We start from the raw sequence: 22,018 nt of genomic DNA, 5'->3' as shown, positions 1-22,018 counted from the left end.
AGGAGGAGAGAAGGGCAAGAGGGTGAGAGGGAGCGAGTGTATTTACTGGGAACTGAGATCTCCTCACCCACCCATCACCATAAGCAGGGGAGAGAGTAGGCAAAGGACTAATATAAAACTCTTTCTGCTTAGGTGGGTTTCTGACATGTAAAGAGGAAGCCATCTTTGTTTAGGGAGAAAACCAGTTATAATCCAATATCAGAGAATCAGAATGAAACTTCAGGCCTGGTTTACCATTTTTACTTCTTCAGCTTAGAGTTTATAAATTCCATATATATATATATATATATATATATATATATATATATATATATATATATATATATATATATATATATATATATGTTGCTTCTGCTTGTTGTTTCAGTGAGTGTTATTAATAAAGGAGTCATCATAAAATAAAGTTCATGTAGCTGAAAATTGACTTGACAGACAACTGCAAGATGTACTTGGTTTTCGTCTCAGTACATGAGTGAATCACACCCACCTTTCTGAGCTTTGGGAATTCTATGATCAATTCCAAGGCAGCTGACATTTTATCTTAAATTAGCTGCATAATCTGCCATCTCACTGGCAAACCATCTGCATGAGTCTCAGGGCTGAAACGCAAGCACAGCTCTGTCCACTGGTGGGAGGCATCTCCTTCCTTAGGGCCTACACAGCACCAGATTATTTTGTATCAGGAAAAATAGAAGCATGGTTATCTGCCAGGACAAAATGTTGGCCTTACCCCACAAATCTGATTCCTTATGTCTCCTCAATCATAACAAGTTACATGCTGTGAGACATTTCATTTAAGGATCCAAATTTAAACTCAAAGTTGCACTTGTCCTTTTGATCATCACCAATGCATATAACTCACTAAAGTTGGCAGAGAGTGTGTGAGATGCCATATGATCTAGCTAAGGTCACACAGGACAGACAATAATGACCATGGCATGATTTACCTGTCTGTGGAGGGGTGGGGAGTGAGATGGCAGTGAGGAGAAGCAGCCTACTAGAACTACTGAGCTGGGAACAAACATACAATTCAGAATTTAAAAAAATAAAGTATGTTTTCAATTGTTGGTTCTAAGGAGAATAAAGGATTAAAGACTGAATAGAAAGGAAAATTAATAGATACAGAGAAAAAATAAAAAGCAAAGAAACAATCTGCTTATAATGTGGCTATCTAGATAATATATAAAAGTTAGATATCTACCTATCTATATACAAACATATATGTAACAGGAGCCAAGGTACTTGCTTTTTGCATATGACTGACCCAATTTTGAATCCAAGTATCATATATAGTTCCCTGAACCCTGAGTAAACCCTGAGAACAGCTGGGTGTATTGCCTTCTCAAAAATAAAATAACTGGGGCCGGGAGAGATAGCATGGAGGTAAGACATTTGCCTTTCATGCAGAAGGTCATTGGTTCAAATCCTGGCATCCCATGTGGTCCCCTGAGCCTGCCAGGAGTGATTTCTGAGCATGGAGCCAGGAGTAACCCTTGAGCGCTGCCGGGTGTGACCCAAAAAACAAAACAAAAAAAAAACAAAACAAAAAAACCCTAAAACAACAAAATACATGTGTACTAAATCCATTAATATTTATAAAAATAATTGAGTTATGATATTTCAGTACTCATAGTCATTGAAATGATGAGAGAGGGGCTGGACTATAGTATAGTGAATAGGGCATTTGCCTTACATGAGGCTGACCTAGGTTCCATCAATGGTTGGTCCCTGAGCCCTCCATGAGAAATCCCTGAATACAGAGCCAGGAATAAACCCTAAACACTGTTTGGTGTGCAGGCTTCTCCACCCCCAAAAATGGCCAGAGATATACTAACTTCTAGTTACATGGAAGGGTTTATAAGGTTCAATAAGGAAGAAACAGAGTATTAGCTTTATGTATGTCTTGATTAAAACAATATAAACATGTATTATTATACGTTATATTTATGTTACATTTAGGAATGAATTAGAAACTAAATATATGTATTTGATAAAGAAAAGAGAGAATATTGAAAAAAACTGGATACCGGGTTTTAATTGAAATTCATGTAACATACAAAAAATAAAGCCTATGAAGCAAATTGCTAATGAAAATGATACTTCAATGGGAGGGTTAAATCTACTTAAGAAACACCCGCTGATATTCAAGGACAGATATCCTAAGTGTAAGTAATTCTCAGTCATTAGAGGAAGCCAATGAGTTTTCAAATTGCATCAAATTATGAACCTAATTCAAATTGCCTTCCCTTATTTAATATAGCTACCACTGTATTTCTATATCAAGGTTAAGTACTTCTAACAATTAGACTGAAGGAGTGATGTCTTCTACCATATTCATGGAAGTGTTCAATTTTAATTCTGCAAATCTTAATTTAGTAAGCTAATATCTGATGTCAGGGTAATTATTTCTAAATTTGCACAGCTCTTCCAGACACCATACTCTAAACATCTGCACACAAGACCTCATTATTTGGGGACTAATGGCTGAAAAGGCCATCACTGGAAGTGTTTATTAAAATTACCAACTGAGTAAATGGACAATTTTGAAAGTGAAAACAAAAACAGCTTCCTGAGCACTTTCCATTACACTTTATACTCAAATAATATGCTAATTATAAAAATCAATGCTATATAATTTGAAAGCACAGAAGATGCTTCATTTGTATTCTCCAATTTTAATTAATCCTCTAATTTTAATTAATTTGGCACAAATTACTTCTTTTTATATCTTTCACTATAGCAGCTCTTACATTAAAAAAATCAAAGACCCCTTTCCACTCTTAAAATCTATGTGGGGGACAAAATGTTTTCCTGGGTCATATCCACCTTTATTTTTTCTAGTAGAAATTAAAGCATAACAAATCTAAATACATATTACATTGTTTATATATCACAGGTTCCCTACAAGTTGACAGAGGCCATTTCCTACTTGATATACCTATGTTTTAAAAAACAAATCAAAAGAGAAGATGGTATAGGAGGTAAGGTATTTGTCTTGCATGCAGCCAACATGGGTTGCTGCCTGTAACTACACATAGTATCCTGAGCACAGAGGAAGGAATAGCTCGAGTACCACTATTAAGGACCCCAAACAACAACAAAAATGTGCAATACAAGTCATGAGGTCAGTGTTATTTTCATATTTTGCAAACACCAGGTGATGCTCGGGGTTTCCTCTTGGCTCTGTACTAAGGAATGAATACTGGTGGTGTTCAGAACACCATACGAATTGCTGGAGATTGAGCCCAGGTTAACTGTGTGCAAGGCAAGAAAAACTACTTGCTGCACTACTCTGGGCCCTCCTAGATTTCCATAGTTGTTTCAAACATTCGATCTGAAAAAAACCCAGTCTCATAATTTTTGGGGGGAAGACGGGGACCACACCTGGTGGTGGTGGAGTTAGGGTTTATTCCTGGCTCTGCTCTCAGGAATCACTCCTACCTAGCCAGCCAGGGACTATATGAAATACTGGGGATTGAACCCAGGTGAGCTGCATGGAAGCCAAGTATCTTATTCACTGTTCTATCTCTATAGCCCTACTCATGTAAACTTAGGAAAGGAAACTTAGTTAGATGATTATGGTTTATATATACATATATATATATATATATATATATATATATATACACAAACACACACATACATATATATATTAACACCAAAACTTAACAAGACACAGTTTATTCAATGTTAAGCTATAGATTAGACTTTGAAATCAAATCTATTGGGGCCAAAGAGATAGTACAGGGGTTTAAATGCTTGCCTTGTACATAGCTGACCCAAATTCTATCCTGGCAGTGAATAGGGTCCCTTGAGCACAGAGACAGGTGCAAGTCCTGAGCCCTATCAGACACAGCCAGAAAAAAAAAAAAAAAAAAGCAAACACACAAACAAATCAAAGCCACAAACTTTCCTTAGTCTGCTCATTAAAATTTACTTATTTATCTTACACAAGATCCAAACCCTACTAATTATAGATGTCATCAGGAAAATTTTTAAGTTGTGGTATCCAACCAAGATTGGATACAGGTTTTCTCAAAATTCTTTTATTTCCCCCCCTGGGCTACACCCTGTGGTGTTCAGGGATTACTCCTGGCTCTGCGCTCAGAAATTGCTCAAGGCAGGCACAGGGGATCGTATGGGATGTTGGGAATTAAATATGGGTCCGTCCTGGGTCAGCTGCATGCAAGGCAAATGCCCTACCACTATGCTATTTCTCTGGCCCTCAAAATTCTTTTTTACTTTAAAGCTCAAATTATATTTTTGGTAGTAAATACTATCGGTTATTTTCTTTGCTTGTATTTATTTATTTTCAATGTATTCTTAGGTTAAAGGCATAATAAGATTCTAAAAAAGATGAATGTTTTTTGTGGGAATGATTCTTTTGGAGGCATTTTTTTTTTTTTTTGAATTCTGGTGGTGTTTCTGAGCCTCTAAGCTATTCCCCACTTGGTGCTGAGGTGCTTGTGCTGGGAATTGAAGTTGAACCTCTACCCCTTAGCTATTTGCCCAGACACATCCCCCCTTAACTACATGCACACCAGCCCAATTAGCTAAGGATTCAGCAATTTTACCCCATAGTTCTTGGATCATAATTGTGAACACCAGGAGAGTGCAAAAGGATTCTATCTGAATGTCACAATGAAAACAGTGATTGATTTTACTGATCTACTGAAAGAATACTGAGAACTGTGGTAGAAGCCTGTAGGTGGTACTGATGAAAGTGATATCCTTTATTAAGTGTAGCCAACCACCTTTCAAACAGCCACTAATTTAGAAGTGATAGGTAGGGCTGGAGGGACAATATAGGAGGTAAGGCAATTGCTTAGTACATAACTGACCCCAGTTTAATTTCTGACATCACCTAATATTCCCTGAACATAAACAAGGAAGTTTTTCCCCCTACATTCATCCATTCATCCCATACTTGTTTGGTTTTCTTATTATAATGGAGATAGGGAAGAGTCAAGTGGACAGACACCCAGGTCAAGGTTTACAGAGTGTGAAAGTCAGGAAAAAGAGCAGAGACACTAAAGCCACCCTGATCAGGTATAAGACTCCAGAACCCCAACTTTGCAGACTGTCCCGGTAATTTTTGAGTCTATTATTTTGGTTGGATATGTGACAAATTTCATCTAACATTGCACGGCTTGTAAGATATGCACAGGACAGGACACATTAGTCCAGCTCCCAGCCCAAAGCCAGGGCTCAATGGTGGAAACTTGCACTCTGAACATAGCCTTGTGGAGGAAGCTAGAATTTAGAGAAAAGGAGATACACTGCTGCATATCTATGATTCAGTCCAAGAACTTATAAACTACAAAAAAGCAATGGTGGTCAAATGGAAATCAATGATCTGCTTCAGGGAGGAAGATTCTGTCAAAGGAAGGAACTGGCATGTACACATTTAAACTCACACACAGACACTCTTACTCAAATGCATGTGCGCATGGGGCACACACACGCTTCCCTATCCTCACACATACACTACCTGATCTAATGTCTGTGACCCATCAGAGGTACCAGGTTGGAGCGTGCCTAGGGGAGAAGGGAATATAAATCTCCTCTCAGAGCAGCTGGTGTTTTGCATTTTGTTCTCTTCTAAGATTAGAAGCATGTAGCTGCTGCTTTATTCCAGCCCCATGTTTGTTTGCCTGAGGTTCTGTGTTCTAGTAGGAATCCATATGTTGCTTTGCTTAATGGAAAATATCTAAGTAGAAAGAGGTCCTGGTCTCCAGCTTCTACAATGATGTAGCCATTTGGGCAACCTCTTGTCTTGGCATGTACGATCCCAGAAGCCTAGACCACTTGTGTTCTCTGCTCTTTCGTGCAGACAACAATTGCCTCCAGGGTGCACCATGTGGAGTACAAGGCCAGCACAAAGAAAACTGACCCGTCAACTTGAAGATGCATTCCCAAGCTTCCCAGATCCCAGCAGTATCTTTCATACTCACCCAGAATTTTACGAGAAAGAAGGCATTTTGAGGACCCTTTCCAAACAGTTCCTTCAAGCCACCTTTTTTTTCAGGAAATTTGTCATAAATCTGACGAATGTCCACTGATTCGAGCAATGGGTCGCTGTATGAATGGTTGGCATGCCCAATGTGCACGAAGAGGTGTTTGTTGTACTGTAAGAAACCAACACAGACATTCCCATTACAAACCCTCCAAGAATCTGACAATCAGCCATCTTGACCTGATCTAGAGTTGGAACCTTGGAATCCTGGAATTATGCTATGAGTATTCTAGGGTCTGTGACTTAAAGATACTGAAGAAACATTAAAATAAGAGCTAAGAAAATTATCATATTCTACTGACAAGGGCATATATTTCCCAAAGACCTACAAGATTTTTTTGCAGACACAGTGGCCAATACAGCTAAGGTTACCTCATACCTGATATTTCTATTCCCCAATTTACCCAGTTCAGTAAAAACAACAGTGAGATTATTTGAAATTCACCATAAAGAATCTGGAGTTCACTGTGCACTGGGTATACTTCAACAGGAGGTTTGTGTATATAAGGTCATTATGTCACTTCTAGCCCCGGTAAGTGCATAGAGTGGATTGTCTTATTTTTGTGTGGTTATTTTGCAATGCCAGGAATTGAACCCAGGGTCACACTCATGCAATGTAAGTGCTCTCCCACTGAGCTCCATCCCCAGCTCCTGTGTAAATTTAGAGTTAATTTTCTCACATATCTTTTCAGTTAGAACCTTTACAAAAAATAAAAAAGGGAAATGTATAAGGCACCATCACGAGAACTTCTAGTGCCATTTATGGGTGAAAGGTGAGGAAAAATAACAAAAAGCCCAGTCAAAGTCGGGGGCACAAACTCTGAGGAGAAGACAATCAGAGATTTGGTGATGATTAAAATGTGTGTGACTTGCCATGAGAATCCTGGAGTTGAAGGCTAAGAACAGGAAAGAATTGGACAGAGTTGAGGACACCCGTGGGCTGAATAAGTCTCAGTTGCATTGCTCTCTCTAGTTGTCAGACGTGTAAGCTACCCATAGAACAGGGAAGAATCTGGGTTAAATTAAAAAGTGGTGAGACTTGGGAGCCAAAGGGGCAGTATAATGGGTAGAGCACTTGCATGGTATGCAGCCAACCTGGGTTCAAATCCTGGCACCACACATGGTCCCACGAGCCTTTCCAAAAAGTGACACCTGAGCATAGAGCTATGAGTTAACCCTAAGCATAGCTGGGTGTGATGTCTCCTCCACTCCACAAAAAAAAAAAAAAAAAAAAAGCAAAAAAAAAAAGGTTAAATCCATAAGACTTGGAACGACTTTTGCTCTCTATATAGAAAGACTCCTCCACTGTATTATTTGAATTTGGGACTTAAAACATGTAAAGATGTCAGGAATTTGAATGGAAATAAAACTGACCAGACCTGAGCAGTCATAAATATACAACTAAAAAGCAAATTGTTGAGAGCAATGCATAAAAACTACAGCTGGGGGGTTGGAGATAGAACACAGTGATAGGGTGTTTGCTTTGCACATGGCCAACCAGGAACAGACCTGGGTTTGATAACCAGCACCCCACGTGATCCCCTGAGCCTGCCAGGAGCTATTTCTGAGTGTAGAGCAAGGAGTAATACCTGAGTGGCAGCAGGTATCCCCCCTGCAAACAAAAAACAAAAAACAAAAAAAAAAACCCCTAGAATTGGACAAGAACCTAAAATCTCAGCTTTAAACACACACACACACACACACACACACACACACACAGAATACTACTAACGCAAAAACATAGTTAAAGATCCTTTTTTTTTTTTTTTTTTTGGTTTTTGGGCCACACCCTGTGACACTCAGGGGTTACTCCTGGCTATGCGCTCAGAAGTTGCTCCTGGCTTCTTGGGGGACCATATGGGACGCCGGGGGATCGAACTGCGGTCCGTCCTAGGCTAGCGCAGGCAAGGCAGGCACCTTACCTCCAGCGCCACCTCCCGGCTCCAGTTAAAGATTCTTAATATAGGGTGTGGAATGGGGCCTACCATGAAAGATGTGATGCATAAACTAGCTGCTGATATTGCTAGTGGTAGAGTTCATTATGTGACGTTAAGTAGATCCTGGGACAGAAGCAAAAAGAACTTTCCTGCTTTAGCTAGTCTTCCTGTCAAGTAAAAAATAAATAAAAACAAATAAGCCAAAAGTGGGGAGCAAGTGGTGAAGCTGTGTGTCCATTCAAATCCCTGAGGATGGTCTACTCCACACAGACTTTGAGGAGAGTGGGACCTCCAGCTGTACCCGAAGGGGGAGATAAGAAATCTACTCTGTACTGTGCAAGTGTGTCCTCCATACATGACTACCAGAGATTTCTGTCTCACAGCAGGTGGGTTTTACTAAATTTTACAGGTGAATAAATGGAAGCTAAGAATGAACTTCCCTGAGGTCACATATCCAGGAACAGTCCTGGAATCAAGAATAATGCCTGGACTGTCAATGGCCAAGCATCTGCTGCAATTGCCAACCACACTGTGTCCTAGAAGAAAATGTCTAGATGCTCCTACTACCGCAGCTCTGCTTTTTCTGAAGTTGGGTTGGGGGTTGGGGGGAAGAAGTTAAATAGCATTTTCAATATTCTAAGAAGCTAAATTAGAATTCAGGACAAACATAATGATTCACAGATGCATTGGATGGAGTCTTCAAAGGTTTCTATTTTGAGGAAGCCACCTTTGTGCCCAGTGGCTGAAATAAACTGAAAAGGGCAGAACTGTCTCTGCCAAGGGGGATCAGGCATTGCCACTCCCAGGTTGGTGAAACCCAACCCTGACTACTGGCATCTGAGTGGATTCACTCCTGCCAAGAGATGACTTTGTTTCTATGTATACAAAGGCTAAAAGAAGGTATACTAGAGGCCACTGCACTGGAACAAACAGACCTTTTCTCCCCTTAATTCAACCTAGCTAGATCAGAAGTTCCTCTGTCCCAATCTAGAGTACTCAAGAGAATAAATCTACCAGATACATTTGGATTCAAGCTTTAGTGAAATCAAAACTAAAACTTTGGTGAGTGTCTACTTCCTCATCCTTATCCTGCCAATTTTTCTTTTAAAAAAAAAAAAAAAAGGCAGATGGGAAGTTTTTTTTTTTGGTCAAGTCTTTGGATATTTATGACATCATTGGTGGGACATACAATACAGGTAGACAGGCCATAGATAAGTGATTCACACACATGTCTGTCCTATCATGCACCTGGGAGAGATACCATGATTTTTTAGGGCCTCATACAGCTAAGGACAGGACGTTCTCCATGCCTATTTAAAGGAAGAAGGTAAAGGTAAGATTTGACTTCCTTCCTCTCTCAGTAGTTCTTTCCAGCAGTGATTGCTTCCTAAAACTAAAACTGGAACACAAAATTAAAAAAAAAGGCAATTATAGTCTGTAGGCAGAAGAAAAGGCCTCATGATTGGAGCTGTTTAAATATATACATTTATATATATACATATATGTATACATATATGCATAAATAGGGTGAATATTAGTCAGTCCTGGCTGCCAAAGTCTTAAGACTGTATTTCCTCAATATTTGAAGCAGTTTAAAAATAGCTTGCTCAATTACACAAAGTATTAGGATGATGTACTAGAGTTAATTAATCACCAATTCATTAAAGACAAGAGGAAAGGTGCTCACACGATCTGTTTCTTTTATGGAATGCAGGAGAGGAAATCAGAAACTTATGGTGCTTGGCACAGGGGATACATGAGCTGATAACCTGAAGAATTCTCTAGAAGAATGGGATTTAAGATAGCCACACCTCTACTCCTGCTCATCATATGGTTTAAATCAGTTATCAGCATAACCCTGCTCTTTTCATGGGGGGCGGTCTTTATTTCCAGCATTAAATACACAGCATTTTTTCTTTAGTAAAGAGAAGATGTAAAAGTGAAATAGTCCTTGAAAAGAGAAATAAGGTTTCACAAGTCTCAGGTCCATGAAGAAAAAAGAAAAGAAAAGCAAGCAAGTAACCTGTCATTCATAAGAGCAGACACTCTCTCTGATAGACAAGAGTGCAGAAGATGGACTTTCCTCGTGAATCTCCTTAGCTATAGAGTAAGAGGAGGATGTGTTGTTCTTAGGAAATGAGAAGCCTCAATAGGGAAGAGGGTTCAAGGAAGGAGCTGAGTGAGTACTGTCAGGCCTGAAGGACAAGGACCGGAGAGAATCCTCAGCAGATCTGACCATCTACAGAAGAGCCTGCATGTTCTGAGACAGTGTGGGTGGAGATGTGTACAACCTGAACAAGTAGAGGCAACAACGCACCCCAGAAAAAATAGTTCGACCATCGACAAACTGGTTCTTACAGAACACATATTAACCACAGTGCCTGCACAATTCACATAGTCCCCACGACACAGACAGAACAGTTAAGGAAGCCCAGGGGTGGGGCAGGTAAGCGGGGGCAGGGAAAGGTGTGAGAAAGTCAGATAGTGCCTAAAATTGATGGAGGGGGTATGTGACTGATAAATAGGGAAATCAGGATGAAGAAAAGCTGGCAAAGCTATAAGAAGCTGTTCTAAACTCTTATCCACTGCTGGTGGGAATGCCGTCTAGTTCAACCTTTATGGAAAGCGATATGGAGATTCCTCCAAAAACTGGAAATCGAGCTCCCATACGATCCAGCTATACCACTCCTAGGAATATACCCTAGGAACACAAAAATACAATACAAAAACCCCTTCCTTACACCTATATTCATTGCAGCACTATTTACCATAGCAAGACTCTGGAAACAACCAAGATGCCCTTCAACAGACGAATGGCTAAAGAAACTGTGGTACATATACACAATGGAATATTATGCAGCTGTCAGGAGAGATGATGTCATGAAATTTTCCTATACATGGATGTACACGGAATCTATTATGCTGAGTGAAATAAGTCAGAGAGAGAGAGAAAAACGCAGAATGGTCTCACACATTTATGGGTTTTAAGAAAAATGAAAGACATTCTTGCAATAATAACTTTCAGACACAAAAGAGAAAAGAGCTGGAAGTTCCAGCTCACCTCAGGAAGCTCATCACAAAGAGTGATGAGTTTAGTTGGATAAATAACTACATTTTGAACTGTCCTAATAATGAGAATGTATGAGGGAAATTGAGAACCTGTTTAGAGTACAGGCGGGGGTCGGGTGGGGAGGAGGGAGACTTGGGACATTGGTGATGGGAATGTTGCACTGGTGATGGGTGGTGTAAAAAAAAAAAAAAAAAAAGAATTGGGATGTGGCTCAATTGTAGAGCATTTGCTTTGCATGTGTGAGGCTCTGGGTTTGATTCCCATCACGGAGAGGGAGAGGGGAAAAAAAAAAAAAAAAAAAAAAAAGAAGCTGTTCTAAAAGGCTATGACTGAAAGGGGGTCTGGAGTTCCCCATGTATACTCCAATGGCTTTAAACAAAGTCAACATACTACTAACTAAAACACCAAAAACTATATGAAAATACCATGGAAGGCTTTTTTACTTTTCTGTTTTGGGCCACATCACATTCAGGGGTTACTCCTGGCTACGAGCTCAGAAATCACTCCTATCTTGGAGGAACCATATGGGACACCAGAGGAAAAAACTGCAGTCTGTCCTAGTTTAGCGTGGGCAAGGCAAATGCTCTACTGCTTTTGCCACCTCTCCAGCCTCCATGGAGGTGTTTTTTTTTTAAGGGAAAGATTTATAATGGAAAAGAATATTAAAGGTTTGTCCCCCTCCCTTTTGGAGTCACACCCAACTGTATTTAGGGCTCACTCATGATGGAGCTCAGAGACCATTCCTGGCAGGCAAGACTTTGGGTGCCAGAGATCAAACATAGGTTGGCCTCTTGAAAGGTAAGCACACTACCCATTTTACTCTCTCTCTGGCTCCGTAAGAATCATACTTCATGGTATTTGAACACAAATTATTAGGACATTAAAGGAAGTGGGGTCAGGCCAGAGTCTTCTCAGCTCTCACCCTCAGAGGATGGGTGTCAGAGGGTCCAGAGCAGCTTAGAGAGCCAGGGCTAGGTGGGAACCATTCTTCATCCACTGAAATGTAGCACCTGCGACTTACAGCACCCAGAATGAACAGTTCCGTTTTTGGGGGGTGGAGTGGCCACTCCTGGCAATGCTCAGGGGTTACTTCTGGCTCTGCACTCAGGAATTACTCCTGGCAGTACTTGGGAGAACATATGTAATGCCAGGGATTGAATCTCGGTCAGCTATGTGCAAGACAAGCTCCCGACCCACTGTATTATCATTTCTGTTCTGTTATCTCTTTTCTGGGCAGCCAGCAGAGCTTGTTTCCTTAGGAACTTATGGTGACTGTCCCTCTCTCTACTTTAGAATCCCAACAGTGCTTCTTTTGAGCAGCTGTGGTGCTAAAGATGAATGCAATCCTAAAATGCCCTCCCATTCCTAAAGCTATGGTGCAAGGCCCCTTTCTCTCTGGCCAGAACCGTGTGAATATCCTGTCCTTCCTGCTGAGCCACACAGTGAGGCTGTGGAGAGGAGGAGTGAGCTCTTTACTCTGTAGCTGCATCCAGGAGTCATCTGTTCTGACACCTGGTGTTGGTGCCAAATCTGAGCTGAGTCAGTGCACCACTATCTCTCAAACTTTTTCCAACGGTGGCTCCTTTCTAATCCAGTGTCCCAGTGTGCAACACTCCCACACTCACCCATGTCTTATTAGTTGGTCCCCTAGGATTTGGTGCCTTTCCCTTTTGCATGATTGTTTTGTTTGGGTTTTGGGCCATACTGGGTGGTGCTTTGGAGTTACTCCTGGTTCTGTGTTCAGAAATCGCTACTGGCAGGCTCGGGGGGCCATATGGGATTCCAGGGATTGAACTGGGGTCTGTCCTGGTCAACTGCATGCAAGGCAAACACCCTACCACAATGTTATCACTCTGGTCACTCTTTTGCATGATTTCTACTTATCATTCCCCTTGAATATCCTGAGGCCTCAACAATGCCCTGGTTGAGAAGCAGGGTTAACTTGACAGCAAGAGATCCCAGCCTCCTCTATTTCCCCCCTCGTACAGGGGTAACAGGACCAGCCCCAGAACAATGCTAAGACAACTCAACGAGCTAAAACATGGAATGGCATACAGTTGTGACTAGCACAAATTATCTATCATTGTTAGATTTATATCTCCCACTAACCCAAGTCTTCTTTAAATAAGATCACCTGAAATTTGGGCAGGATTATGGCAGAAACAACATGGCAATGCTAAAGAGGAAAACAGGACTGGAGAAACAGCAGCGATTAAGGCACCAGTTCTATATGTGGCAGACACTAGTTTAGTCTGGCCCCATATAGTCCCCAAGTACCACCATGGCAGATCCCTCAGCACAGAGCAAGAAGTTCTAGCACAAGTAGGTGTACCCAGCCCCACAGTGGAAATCAGAAATATATAGAAGAGGGTCTGGAAAGATATTACAGGGGTTAAGGGCTTGTCTTGCATGCAGTTGACCTGCATTAAATCCCTGTCACCACATATAGTCCTGCCAGCTTTAGAAAAACATATCCCTGAGTAGCACTAGGTATGAATAAAGAAGGGGGCAGGGAAGAAAGAAGGAAAGGAAGGAAAGAAGGAAGGAAGGAAGGAAGGAAGGAAGGAAGGAAGGAAGGAAGGAAGGAAGGAAGGAAGGAAGGAAGGAAGGAAGGAAGGAAGGAAGGAAGGGAACCAGAGAAATAGCACAGTGGCCAGGGCATTTGCCTTGCGCACAGCCAACCTGGTTTCAATGTATAGCATCCGTATGGTCCCCTGAGACTGCCAGGAGTAATTTCTGCATGCAGAGCTGAAAGTAAACCCTGAATACCTCTGAGTGTGGCCCAAAAACAAAAACAAACACAAAAAATAAAATAAAAAAAGGGAACTACAAGATAAGAATAGCAATGCTTGGGGCCGGGCGGTGGCGCTAAAGGTAAGGTGCCTGCCTTGCTTGCGCTAGCCTTGGACGGACCACGGTTCGATCCCCTCATGTCCCATATGGTCCCCCAAGCCAGGAGCAACTTCTGAGCACATAGCCAGGAGTAACCCCTGAGCATTACCGGGTATGGCCCAAAAATAAAAATTAAGAAAAAAAAAAAAAGAATAGCAATGCTTATAATGACCAGGCACAGGCCTCAGAAGAATGGGCATCCTCCATTCACCCCTGAACCAGGGAAACTATCTACGAAACATCCAAGGTTTTTTATAACAACACCTGGAAGCAATCCTCTACCAGGGAAGTCCCAACCACTGCTCTGACATATACCTGCTGAAAAGAAACTTCCTTTAACACTAAGAAGACTTGACAACAACAACGACCTGCTTACAGGACAGGGCTCTCTGCATTGCCCTTTAATTGTGAGGTGAAACAAGAAGACGCTCCGCACTATCCTGACTGCAATGCAGGATATGCAGATTCCAGGATCTTTAATACAGAAACATGATACCAACAACAGAAACTGTGTAAAAAATAAAAGTGTAATGGCACTACAGACAATGACTTGGATTGGACAAACTAGTTCTCCTGGAGCCTAGAGTTGGTCTTATGCCAGGAAACTTCAGGGGTAGGGTCTCCTTGTATTTAGGCCAAGGCTTTTCCTTTCCATGTCCCTCATATTTTGGTGGGCCTATGCAAACAATAATTGCCACTCTAACACCGTTTTTACTGTGCTCCTTTGACTCTAATCCTTAAGAAAAACAACCCACTTAAACTTTTGAGGTTAACTTAAACTAATATGCCTGTGCATGGAAATGTAAAAAAGTACTTTGCCTTCAATGTTTAAGGAGTTACATAAGTTTTATGGCTTTAGATTGCTTTGTGTGCTGCTAAGAAATATTACGTATTACAATCAGGGGACTTGTGGGACAAAGTAATTGTACATGGGTTCTGTTTTATTTTTCTTAATGTTCTTTGGCTGAAAGTTCAAAGTTCAGATATCAGCAAGGGGATTTCTGAGAATGCTGTTTATGGGTGATTGTCCTTCCACTGTAACTTTACCTTGTCCTCTTTCTTTGCATCTTTGTTCTCATAATTAAAAATAAAAAATAAAATAAAAAAAAAAATATGGGCCCGGAGAGATAGCACAGAGGTGTTTGCCTTGCAAGCAGCCGATCCAGGACCAAAGGTGGTTGGTTCAAATCCTGGTGTCCCATATGGTCCCCCGTGCCTGCCAGGAGCTATTTCTGAGCAGACAGCCAGGAGTAACCCGAGCACCGCCGGGTGTGGCCCAAAAACCAAAAATAAATAAATAAATAAATAAATAAATAAATAAATAAATAAATAAAATATATCAATGCCTATGGATGATCCCTATAGCTCTGAAGCAACCATCAACCACTAAAGCACAGAGTGGCCAATGTGAACAAATGTGCACAGCAATGCCCAGTGACCTGATTTCTACATTCCCTGCATCAGTGTCTGCCTTCTGATAAAGGTAAGTATGGAGTACCTTCCGTACTTACACATAGGCTGGGCCTGTTAAGAGAAAGCCCACTGTGTATGTGAGAGGGACTGGAAAAAAAAAAAGACCTACCCAACTGGGCATCAGAGCTTACTTTCTTATTTTCTTTATCTAAAGAAAAGGGGTGATTGGGGGGGGGGGGCAATGACAGCACATTGCATTCCAGAGCCCTCAGATGAGGCCTGTTGGTTTTTACTGTGCGGATGGAACTTTTCTGGTGCTGCACTACACGCTTTCATCTGAAGATGGCGATCTTTTCCTAAACTTGTCCCCCACGTAACAAGTATGTGAAGAACGCACTAAAACCTTTGAAAAATGACTGCTGTCAAATAATACCAAGAGAAAAATTATAATCCACTTAGGAATTTAAAGAAACCAAGACAAATAAATCATGTCAATGGATGCTAATGCTCAAGTTGGAACAGAACAAGGACAGATCACTTACATTTGTTTCCGCTCATGGGCTGTGTCTACCACAATTCTTTGTCCAGACACCCCTAGGGCACAGTGGCAACCTGGGATGCTCCAGTGCCCTGCAGGGACTGCAAATAGCTGCAGAGCCATTCGCAGAGATTTGTACAGAGCCATAGGTGAGTGGAGAGTGTTTTTGTATGTGTATGTGGGGGAAGCCTTTAGCCTGGGCTCTGTGGCCTGAGATGTGTATGAAAGTCATACTCTTCCTCAGCTCCAGGTCTGAGGCACCAAGCCCATCTGGCTACTGCATTTAGACACACTGTCTCTTCCCTTCTAGGCTGCTCTTCCCAGAGAGACACAAGAGAAAGACAAGAAAGGAGGAGGAAACTCATGCTACAAATATGACCTTCCAGGATCTCCCGTGGCAGTGCAATAATGCCTTCCCCTGGGCCTCCTGCTCACTACTGAGTCCACAGAGGCTTTGCATTTTCTTAGAAGGAAACGTGCCCCCACCCCAAAGTCCAGCTGGACGCACCCAATCCCACTTCAGCTAAGTGCAGGGACAGTAACTGGGGAGGAGAGTGGGTGGAGGCTAATCTGGCAAGGAAAGCAGATGGAGCTGGGCTGGGGCCTCTGTGAACCGGCTATAAAACCCAGATTTCCAGATGCTTTCAATTGTCTCCCTCTCCACTGGGAAGGAAGGGAGAGGGAGAGTGCCCAGAGCAGCTCAGACAAGAGTGGCCACCCAAGGCTGCCTTCTAAGGGTGCGGCTGTGTGTGGACAAGCTGGCTGGACACAGGAAAGGCTGAAAAAACCACTCACAGGGAATCACCATTTCCTCCAGCCAAGCACATCCACTCTCCTGTTCTGCTGGAAGCCCACATTTGGTAAGATGTTTGAGAAAACCAGGGGGACAGGATAGAATGAAGCATTGGGTCAGTAGAAGGCTAAAGTTCTACCACTTTGTTTCAAGCACTCAAGGCTGCTCCCTTGAAATTCAGGTCCAGCTACTGGGAGCCAGTTGGCTTGATGCAAGGTTGCTTATAACTTTCTGAGCTTTGGCTTCCTTATTCCAGCACAGGGTAACACCTGGAGACTTGAAGTCAAAGTGAAGGTCAGGAGTGTAGAATTCTGGCGTTTGGGAGCACAGAGAGCTGCCCAAGACCCCCTTTTCTGAAGAATGGAGAGCAGATCCAGGATCACAAGTGGATGATGAGACCTAGATGCAGCTACCATCTGAACTTCTCTATCCTGTCCAGGCAGGGAACCTACTGAAAATCTGGACTTTATATCTCTCTTATTATTTTCTTATTTCCCTAAACCATCAACCCGTCTTTGGGTTATAGGCCCCTACAATGTCAACTATCCTTAGAGCTGCACTGATCAAAGTTTCCAAACCTGAGTCAGGATCTGTGGTCTAACAAAAGAATTTTAATGAAACTTTAAATGTTTACTTTTAAAAGGAACTACTGAATCAGATCTTGGGCTCATATTTGACCAAGTATCTTTCTGCAAAATAAGGTTATAAGGACCGAGAGATAGCTCAGTATCTGCTAAGATGTCTGGCATGCAACTGTGAGGCTGTGTGTTCAGTCCCTGGGGCCTCTGCATAAATCCTGCACATTTCTGTGATCCCTGAGACCACCCATGATTATACCAAATACTACAAAGAAAGGGTGGAACTTCTAGTGAAATTACCACAGCAAGGGTATGTGAGCACTGTGGCTAGAACTGAGTTAGAGCCGTCAAGCAGAGGTGTGAGCGCCACAGCACTCCTGTCAGCACTGCAATGAGGACAGTGCATAGGCCCTGGTGAGGAGCATGACCCTTAGTGCAGGAACACAGTAATTAAGTGCACATATAGTGCCCAAGGGCCCTCTCCCCTCAACTCAATAACAGCATCAACAGTAGGAAGAAAAGGAGGCAAAGACAAAGATAAGGTGGGGAGCTGCAGGATGTACAGGATATGTAAACTTGGACACACCCCTCCCCCACCTGCTGGAAAGATGGCTGACACAACCCTCTTAGTCAGGAGTTCCCACTGGAGCCACTGAGAAAGGGGTTAGGACACTTCAGAAGTTAAAACCCTTTATGTCCAGGCTGCTGGCCTACCACCACCTGGGCACCCCACAGAGCTTGTTTATTTAGGAACTTATGGATAGTGTCCCTACTTTCCTCCTTCACCAGAGTCCCACTCCCAATAGCACTCTCACAGCCATCAATATAGTGCACAGTACACAAATACTGCTGTGATCACTCCTTTCTGTTCCTCCAAACACAGACTCTGAATCTATCCAGGACAGAAGAAAAGCCAAACCTGCCCTGGAATATACTGAGCCTAATCAGTTTCTCTTTTTCAGACACTCATTTCAATAACATGAACTTTGAGGACAAGAAGTATTAACAGGATCACAGACGTGTTTCTCAGTAACTGTTTCTTCCCACTTGAAGGAGTAATCGAATTTTGTCACCAACCCTTGCAGTCTCAAAATGCAGGTACTTTTCATTGCTGCCCCTCCCAACATCACTCCGAAATAATCACAGGCTACAGCTTTCATTCCATCTCCTCTCTGCACTCCCTATTTTCTAGCCTCGCAGCTGATGGGTTTGGTCCCTGTGCTCATTCCCTGAACCTAGCACCCCAATTTATTTTCTGACCTTGACGCCTATCACTTTCCTGAAAGGCAAGCCAGGTCACTTCTTCTCTTTCAAAAAAGAGGGGGTGGGCAGACATGAAGTCATGTTATAGTTGGACAAAACTCAGTTTCCAGTCTTATAATTGTTACTAGTCATTCTTTTTTTTTTTTTTTTTTTTTTTTTTTTGGTTTTTGGGCCACACCCGGCTGTGCTCAGGGAATACTCCTGGCTATCTGCTCAGAAATAGCTCCTGGCAGGCACGGGGGACCATATGGGACACCGGGATTCGAACCAACCACCTTAGGTCCTGGATCGGCTGCTTGCAAGGCAAATACCGCTGTGCTATCTCTCCGGGCCCTACTAGTCATTCTTAAGAAATTTGCCACCCTAGCTATCTACTTGGCTGGGATAGGAAGGGAAATCATCCTTCATTCCATCTAGGTTTTGCAGCCAGAAAAAGTGCAGCAAGTAGGGCACCTACCTTGCATGAGCCCAACCCTGGGTTGATCTTTGGCACCTTTTATGGTCCTCTAGATCCTACCAGAAGTGACCCTGAGCATGGAACCAGGAGTAAGTCATGGCCACCATGCGGTATAGCCCCAAACAAAAACCAAAGTTCTTCTAGGTCTTTTGATCACGTGAATGTATCTATCAGCTTCTCTAGACGATCATTAAAATGGTATTGTGCCCCTCCCCTGCATTTCAGTAGAGTCAAGGCACCTGGGAGCAAATTCTCTTCCATCTGTATGATGTATTTTGGGGTGTCAGGGCTGCTCTAAGACCTGCTGTAAAGACTGAAGCCCACTGCACAGACTGGAGCCAGCCACTGGCCCTATGGCTCACAAGCCATTAAGATCATAGACACCAGCATTCTTATTCCCTCTATGCCAAAATGTTGCCACTGAAACAGGATGGAAGATCTGTTCTACAGCCCCTTGGGAGCACCCAATGCTTCTCTCACCCCTTGTCTGGGATCCGGCAGAACACAGAAAAATGGCTGTTAGGAAGCCTTACCTGCAGAGCTGCTGCCCAGTGTGAAGGGCTCTGCTCTGCTGAGTTGGCCTATAGTGAGTGTGAGGGACACAGTCTTTGAAGCAGCTATTTCCACATTTAAATTATTCCTTCACTGCTTCAAAAGTACTGTGAGCTGGCTAGGGCAACAGTAGAGACCACCCTGGTAAAGCCATCTCCCAACACTGTTACTCTATGTTTCTTTGCCTCTCTTCCTTCACTCGGGGACTGGATATCAGAACAGCATCTGAGGGCAAATGCATGGCACACTGTGACCATCCAGATTACTATACAGGGACCCTGTAGGAGCTGAATCAGTTATTGTCATGGAAATGATCTGCCAGAGGATATTTCTTCAAAATCTGCAGAACAATCTCTTCTTTGTCGCCCCTTTTCCATCTCAAAACCATACTTCTGTCTGTTTAACTCCTACCTAAGTAAACCCTCACTCATATGCTCTATTTCTGTCCACAGTCCTGCTAGTTCTGCATCCAAATCATGATAGTAATTAAACATGCGCCCTGGTGCAGGGATGTTAGACCAGCTGGGGTTTGCCAGCTATAAAGCAGGATGTGGCTGAGTGTGTGTGTGTGTGTGTGTGTGTGTGTGTGTGTGTGGTCACAAGGGGTCTGTAAAGGTCAGCTATGCCCCAGGGGGTTGGTGAGAAATCCCGCTAGGGCTTTGAGCATGAAGGACAGATTTCAGTTGCAGCTCATCGAGGCCTATATTCACTGGTCTAGAGCTGTTGAACTTCAAAATGTGAGTTGCATTTAGATGGGTCTCGTTTTACCAGCCCACCCTGGGTGGAGGTCATACTTAACACTTGGAAGTCCTTTGATATACAATATGGAGATCTTGTACAAAGTGTATTTTCAATCATTACTAACCACTTCTAAAATGGTCTTTGTTTTTCAGATCTTTCCTTTCTTCACCCTCTGCTGTTTTTCTCTTAGCTTTTACTGGAGCCAAAGGTAACAGAGGGACTGGCTTGCTGGTTCTTCACCAACAAAAACAACCAAGTTGAAGAACTGGGGTCTGGCTTAGACATGTAGAGACAGCAGGGGGCGCACATCCCATATACTATTCTTCCTATATAGCTTTTGGTCTTTAGGCAACTTGAACTGAGAAATGAATGACCCCTGTGGTTCCAGTCACAATCTCAGGATATGGTCACAATCTCAGGATGTGGAGTCAGAACTGGATCTGAGGTCCATTTCCAACTTTACTTGGAAATAGTCTAACACAAGCTACATCACAGAATTACAAAGTATAATGCATTAGTGGCAATCACCCCCATGATATTCCTGCTAGAAGGGAAGGCATAATTATGAAGAACTCACTGCTGGCTATGGTGATTCAGTGGCAGGTCAAAGAATGAATTTTTATACTAGCTGGTACTAAGTGAGATCAATTTGGCTGAGGACTAGGAAAACTAGTTTCTCCTGTTGGCTGTGCGCAGTGCCGTTTTTTTTCGTTTGTTTGTTTGTTTTTTTTTTGTTGTTGTTGTTTTCCTCTAAGCAATAAGTGCAAAAGAGGAGAATCCAAAGCTGGCTACAGGCATTGACCAGATGTAAGACAAAAATCTCTCACAGCCTTCTCTAGAGAAAGGAACAGAATTACCTGCATTATCAGGCTGTGTGAAGAATGAAAGACATTACTAATGAAAAAGATAGCACTGCAACCAGCTCATTAATGTATTGGTGTTTGTCATGTCAATTCTATCTATTACTGTATGATACCAATGAGCCAAAATCATTATCAAAAAAAAAAAAAAAGGAAAGTATATTTGTCTGTAAGAAGAATAAAACTGTTTATGAACTTGTAATTTTATTAGCTTCTTTAATGAATTCATATCTACATTTGATAGTAAATTTTAAATGGGGTGTATTCTCTGGACCAGAGTAATAGAACAGCAAGTAGGGCACTTGCCTTGTATGCAGCCCACCTGGATTCAATCCCAGCATCCCTAATGGTCCTCTGAGCCTGCCAGGAATGATTCCTAAGTGCATAATCAGGAATAACTTCTGAGCATCACTAGGTGTAACCCCAAAACAAAAATAAAAATGGGCTGGGAGTAACAGCACCACAGGTGGGCATTTACCTTGAATGTGGCTGACCTAAGTTCAATCCCTGGCAACCCATATGGTTTCTTGTGTGCCACCAGAAATGACTCCTGAGCACAGAGCCAAGAGTAACCCTTGAACACCTCTGGGTATGGCTCATAAACAAACTAAATAAATTTTTTTAAGTATTGTGTATTCTGAATTTAAATGTTAGCTGAATTTATCTTAGTTTGCTTTAAAAAAGCTTCCAGAAAATAAATAAAAAAAGCTTCCAGTAATTGGAGAATAAATAGAGTGAATTTAAAGTATGAGAAGTCACAAAGTATTGAGGTCTGTGATTGATTTTCTTTTTGGTTTGTTTGTTTTTGGTCACATGGCAGTGATGAAGGCTTATGCCACCAGGCTCGGGGGACCATCTAAGATGCCAGGTATTGAACTTGAACAGGTCATATGCAAGGCAAATGTCCT

General features: G+C 42.2%; 2 protein-coding genes across 3 annotated transcripts in view; one reads left to right on the top strand and one right to left on the bottom strand.

Moving 5' to 3' along the window:
• The window catches only part of TEAD1 (TEA domain transcription factor 1), a 285,280-nt gene that overhangs the window by 18,352 nt on the left and 244,910 nt on the right, over positions 1–22,018 (bottom strand). Inside the window, exon 9 of the mRNA XM_049781082.1 lies at positions 5,955–6,128. Coding sequence (XP_049637039.1) covers positions 5,955–6,128 — 174 coding nt within the window. The remainder of the gene's footprint in view (positions 1–5,954; positions 6,129–22,018) is intronic.
• LOC126018963 (40S ribosomal protein S4, X isoform-like) overlaps positions 1–22,018 on the top strand; it is a 965,922-nt gene that overhangs the window by 936,727 nt on the left and 7,177 nt on the right. The window contains exon 2 of one of the 2 annotated variants that reach the window (XM_049781081.1): positions 11,301–11,329. The exons of the other annotated variant lie outside the window; for it this stretch is intronic. The gene's annotated coding sequence lies outside the window, so the exon portion shown is untranslated. Of the gene's footprint in view, positions 1–11,300; positions 11,330–22,018 lie in introns of those variants that run through there. 2 annotated transcript variants of the gene reach the window in all.

Source organism: Suncus etruscus, chromosome 9 (assembly GCF_024139225.1).
Source record: "Suncus etruscus isolate mSunEtr1 chromosome 9, mSunEtr1.pri.cur, whole genome shotgun sequence".
Taxonomy (NCBI): domain Eukaryota; kingdom Metazoa; phylum Chordata; class Mammalia; order Eulipotyphla; family Soricidae; genus Suncus; species Suncus etruscus.
Note: the sequence above shows the minus strand (reverse complement) of the source record. Positions and strands in the feature narration are given on the sequence as shown.